The 4617-nt window shown below is 43.7% G+C and overlaps 1 protein-coding gene across 1 annotated transcript; it reads right to left on the bottom strand.

The window, feature by feature from the left end:
• Nucleotides 1-2810: 2810 nt before the first annotated feature.
• Nucleotides 2811-3755, bottom strand: LOC140843897 (olfactory receptor 8S1-like). The gene has a single exon (XM_073214311.1). It carries the CDS (start codon nt 3753-3755, stop codon nt 2811-2813), a length of 945 nt encoding a protein of 314 aa, XP_073070412.1.
• Between the last annotated feature and the right edge of the window lie 862 nt (nt 3756-4617).

Here is a 4617-nt window from a genome sequence, read left to right as displayed (position 1 = left end):
TGTCAGGGGGAAGCTCACACCCCCACCCGTCCCCGCCTCCCCACAACCGCTAAGAACCCCCAGGCATTTCTAACCTGGCTTTACTCAGTTCTAGGTACCATAGTCTTAGACAACACAAACAGATCCGAAAGATGGGAAACTACCCCTTTTGCTGTTCTTGAATTTTATATAAATGAAACCATCCTAAATGCTTAAAATTTTAAATAGTCAAAGTATTCAAGTCTTGATAGGGAACTAATATAATTGGACTCACAGACATTGGCGTTGGAATGTCTTCTGAAATATTTTTGGTACTGTCTATCTACCAAATCACATCTAAACGTATGATGAGGAATCTCCATGACCTCAAACTCTTGCTCTTCTCCAAGAGAACTTTTTGTTCAAGACAACCCTCCTTAAATTTCTTTCTAAAACTTAAGAAGAGCTGATTTTCCTTTTTTTAAAAAAAAATCTTCATGCCTGCCTGTGTTTTGCCATAGCGTGTTTGTTCTGAATTTCATTCCTATGTATATATGAAGAGAAATGAGTGTACTGTCCACCTTCAAAATAATATGGCCCGTTATTTTACTAGCAAGACGTGTTTATTCAGGAATAACAACAGAATTTGGAACAGTTGCAGAACAAGCAGGTACACACAAGTCACAAAGTGGTTTGCGGCTGCTGCAGCAAGTCACATCGGCGCCCACTAGTGGCAGCAAGGTGCGCAGCACCGGGCTTGGCTACCCCCATGGAGGAAGGAGCTCTCCAAGCTGTCTCCTGCAGGTGCGTCCAGTGGTTGTGCTGATACAGGGCTAAGAAGGCTGGGAGAGTCTTCCTCTGCCAACCAGAAAGCAAACTCTGACACTGCGGGGCTGGGTAAGCTGCCGTGACACCAGTGCCAGGGAAGCAACTCGGGGCTGAGCCACCAGTGAGTGGGAGGGAGCACCTGGGTCCTCAAGAGAGTGCCCAACCTTTTGGCCGCGGGAGGGCGGGGGAGGTATCATCCACCTGCCCTTTCTCCTGAGGAGAGAGCTCCATCCAACGCTCACCCTTCTGGCACCTTTCAAACTGCTGCCTGTGTTTTGGGTGTCATCAGGACCAGCAGAGTATGCCTGTCTGCCACAAGCAGCTGGAGTCTCTGCCTCCCAGACTGTTCCAGCTGCCCCTGGTGTCCAGCCCCGCTAATCACCAGAACTCAGTGTAATGTGGACTCCGGTTGCTGGAGCAGATCTCAAGGGCAAGGTGTGCAGAGTCCCTGGGCTCCTATCCCCACCCCACTCTGTTCCTCTTCCTGTGCCTGCCCATTACCTTCAAACTACCTTCTGCAAAACTCGGACTTTTCTCCTACAAGATATTTTTCTGAAAGTTATCATCATTATGGACGGTTTTTATCAATCATAATCATGGTTGACTTTTTGTCAATATCATTTCTTCTTTCAAAACACTTTGTTAATATGTATAATTGCCAAACTTTAGACTTTCACATAAGATAAGCATGTACAGTCTTACATAAACATTTTGTTTATTTTTAATCTATTTTCCAGTTTCGATTCTTTGAGAAGACTTTACCCAATTTATCTATTCCTTTTATTGGCATGTTTTAGCAGGTTTTATAAAATTAGCACTATTCGTTTGTGATTTTTCTATGCTTAGGATTCTTATGTCTTTATAATGTAGTGTGTCCTTTATACTTAGACTATCTCCCTGATGACCACTTATAACATATCTTCTTCTTAAACCGAATTTCTCTAATACTCATATACTCATTCCAACTTTGTTTTAGTGAGTTGCATTGTTAATTCTTCTCATCCTTTATTTTTACTCTATGTGATAACATATTTTTTTGTAAAGACTTTTTTAGAAAAAAAAAAGTATTAGGTTTACAGCAACATTGAGAAGAGGGACAGATATTTCCCATTATACCCTGCATCCTCACAGACACGGCCGCTCGCGTTACCTACAGCCCCAACAGATGGTACATTTGTTACAGGATGAACCTATAATCACACTTTATACTCACCCAGGGTCCATAGCTTTTAATGTATTTTTAGACATTTTGGAAAAATGTTCTGAAAACCATTTTTAAATCAAAAAGTTTTGCAAAAGTAGTACAGAAAGTGCCTGTGTACTATTCACCTAGGTCTCCTAAATGATACTATTCTACACAGTCAGAGCACAGTTATTAAAGCTAGGAGACTGACAGTGACACAAAACCATTAAGCTTATTCTGATTTTACTACTTTTTACATGTAGTCTTCTTTTGAGGTGAGTTTATTTTTAACTACAACCACTACAATATTAGTAATGGCCAAAGTTAATAAAAAGAACAATAACAGTATAGTCAATCTTGCCGAGTAAATGAGTCCCTCATATTTCAGGTAGGAATGTAAAATGGTACAGACATTCTGGAAAACAGATTGGAAAAACATTTTTATTAAGTTAAACTAACATTTACAGCATGCCACAGCAAATCCTCTCCTGCGTGTATGCTCTCATGAAGTGAAAACTTACGTTCACAAAAAACCCTGCACATGTACGTTTGTAACAGTTTTCATTGTAATAGCCAGTAACTGTAAATAACCTGATAATGTTCCCAGCCTGGTAGTGCATAGGCAAAACATAGAAAAGCCTTAAGATGGAACACAACTCAGTAAGGACAAGAAGCATTCCTCTCTCTCATTCTTCATATTGGTCTCATCAATACCTGGGTAGCTCTATGAATTTCTAAGATTCAGTTCAGCATCCAATGTCTAAAGCAATTAGGAAGAACACTTACTGTCAAGTTACCAGAACATCTTGCTGTGGTAAACTAATTCTCCGCCATCCTCTGACTATGGACAGCTCCTGAAATATTGGCGATATTTTCTAAATGTCCTTCTCACAGCTGCTCTCACCTCATTGTTCTTCAAGCTGTAGATGAGGGGATTCACTAAGGGAGTGACCACACTGTACTGGACAGAGAACACTAACTCCAGGGGTGAACCTGAGGTTGGTGTGAAATAGCGAAGGAAAGCTGACCCATAAAACAGGAGGACAGCAGTGAGGTGGGAGGAGCAGGTGGAGAAGGCCTTGCTTCTGCCTGAGGAGGAGCTGATGCTCAGGATGGTGGACACAATATGAGTATAGGAACAGACAATTAGGACACAGGTTACAAGCGCATGCAGGAGGCTGGAGCAGAGCAGAATAGTAAAGTTGGTGGAGACATCAGAGCAGGACAGAGGGAAGAGAGAGGGCAGCTCACAGCTGTAGTGGGGGATGGACTGATCCTTACAGAAGTCCAAGCTCATAGCTGGAAGGATGTTGATGAGTGCGTCCAGAAATCCCAGGCCCCAGGAGCCCCACACTAGCCCATTACAGAGCTTGTTGGTTATCTTCTGGCCATAGAGCAGAGGGTGGCAGATGGCAACGTAGCGGTCATAGGCCATCACTGAGAGCAGGCAGCCTTCAGTGCCCCCTAACTCAAACACAAAGAAGACTTGGGCCAGGCAACCCTGGACAGAGATGGTTTTCCTCTGAGACAGGAGGTTCTCCAGCAGCTTGGGCACTGTAGCCGAAGAGAAACAAAGGTCCAGGGAAGAGAGGTGACTCAGGAAGAAGTACATGGGGGTGTGGAGGCGGGAATCAGCCCTGATCACCAGCAGCAGCATCAGGTTCCCCAGCAGAGTCTGGAGGTAAATCATTAGGAACAGCGCAAAGAGCAGGGGCTGGACACGGGGGTCTGCAGACAGCCCCAGGAGGATGAACTCGGTGACAGCGCTGTGGTTCCTCAGAGCCATTCAGTTCCTTTGTTCCGTTGGAATAAGAACAGGAAGTGGACAGAGCCTTCAGTGCCCCTGCCGATGTCCCAAGACATCCCCATCCTCTCCCTATACAATGTTTTGTTTTAAGATTTTAAACTCCTCACTGACTCCCTCAAGTATTTTTCTCCCCCAACCATTCCTCCATCCACCTCACAGGTCATGAACCCCTATTATCAGTCCTCCTATATTTGAGATCTTCTCATTATCTGCTCTAAAAGCTATGCCCATCTTCTCCACCTTCTTCAACTGGGCCTGCTGCCCTCAGCTCCATCACCTTTCACACACTCTAGTGTACTTCTGAGAGTGGCTGCCCTCACCCCTCTCTGCTGTTATCCCTCATTCAATTATTTATTCAACGCCTCTCCATATCTAATTAGTGCTAAGAGCAAATTGTGTTTGCTTAGATTTCATCATTTTTGAAATTATTATGGCAGTTATATATATTGTCAGTTTTAATTCTCAGAATCAGATTGAGATGCCAGTGTGTGCAATAGTATGTGTGGATAAGTGGACAGGAATTCGACTGCAATGAAAGAGACTGTCTATTTTACAGGTGAGAATATTGGAGGTGCCTGAAAGAAATCTAACTTCACACCTTAGTTGGTTTTGCATTTATGTGATGGTCTCTATACCCTCTGTCCCTGCCCATGGATGTCAAAATACCTCTCAGTCCCTGCCCATGGAATAATTTTGAACTTGCTGCTTGATTTTTAAGAGCCTCCATCATCTAAGATTAACTTCTTTCTCCTGTCAGAACTCCCGCCACTCCCCCAATGGCCTCACCGCCATCCCAAATGAGGCTCACCCAGAATAATCGCCATTGGCAATGGCTAAAATT

The sequence above is a fragment of the Manis javanica genome, chromosome 10 (assembly GCF_040802235.1).
Source record: "Manis javanica isolate MJ-LG chromosome 10, MJ_LKY, whole genome shotgun sequence".
Taxonomy (NCBI): Eukaryota; Metazoa; Chordata; class Mammalia; order Pholidota; family Manidae; genus Manis; species Manis javanica.
This window is presented reverse-complemented; position numbering and strand designations above follow the sequence as displayed.

Excerpts from the sequence above, each read along its gene's own strand:
- LOC140843897 (XM_073214311.1), bottom strand. The coding sequence starts at position 3,755 with ATGGCTCTGAGGAACCACAGCGCTGTCACCGAGTTCATCCTCCTGGGG.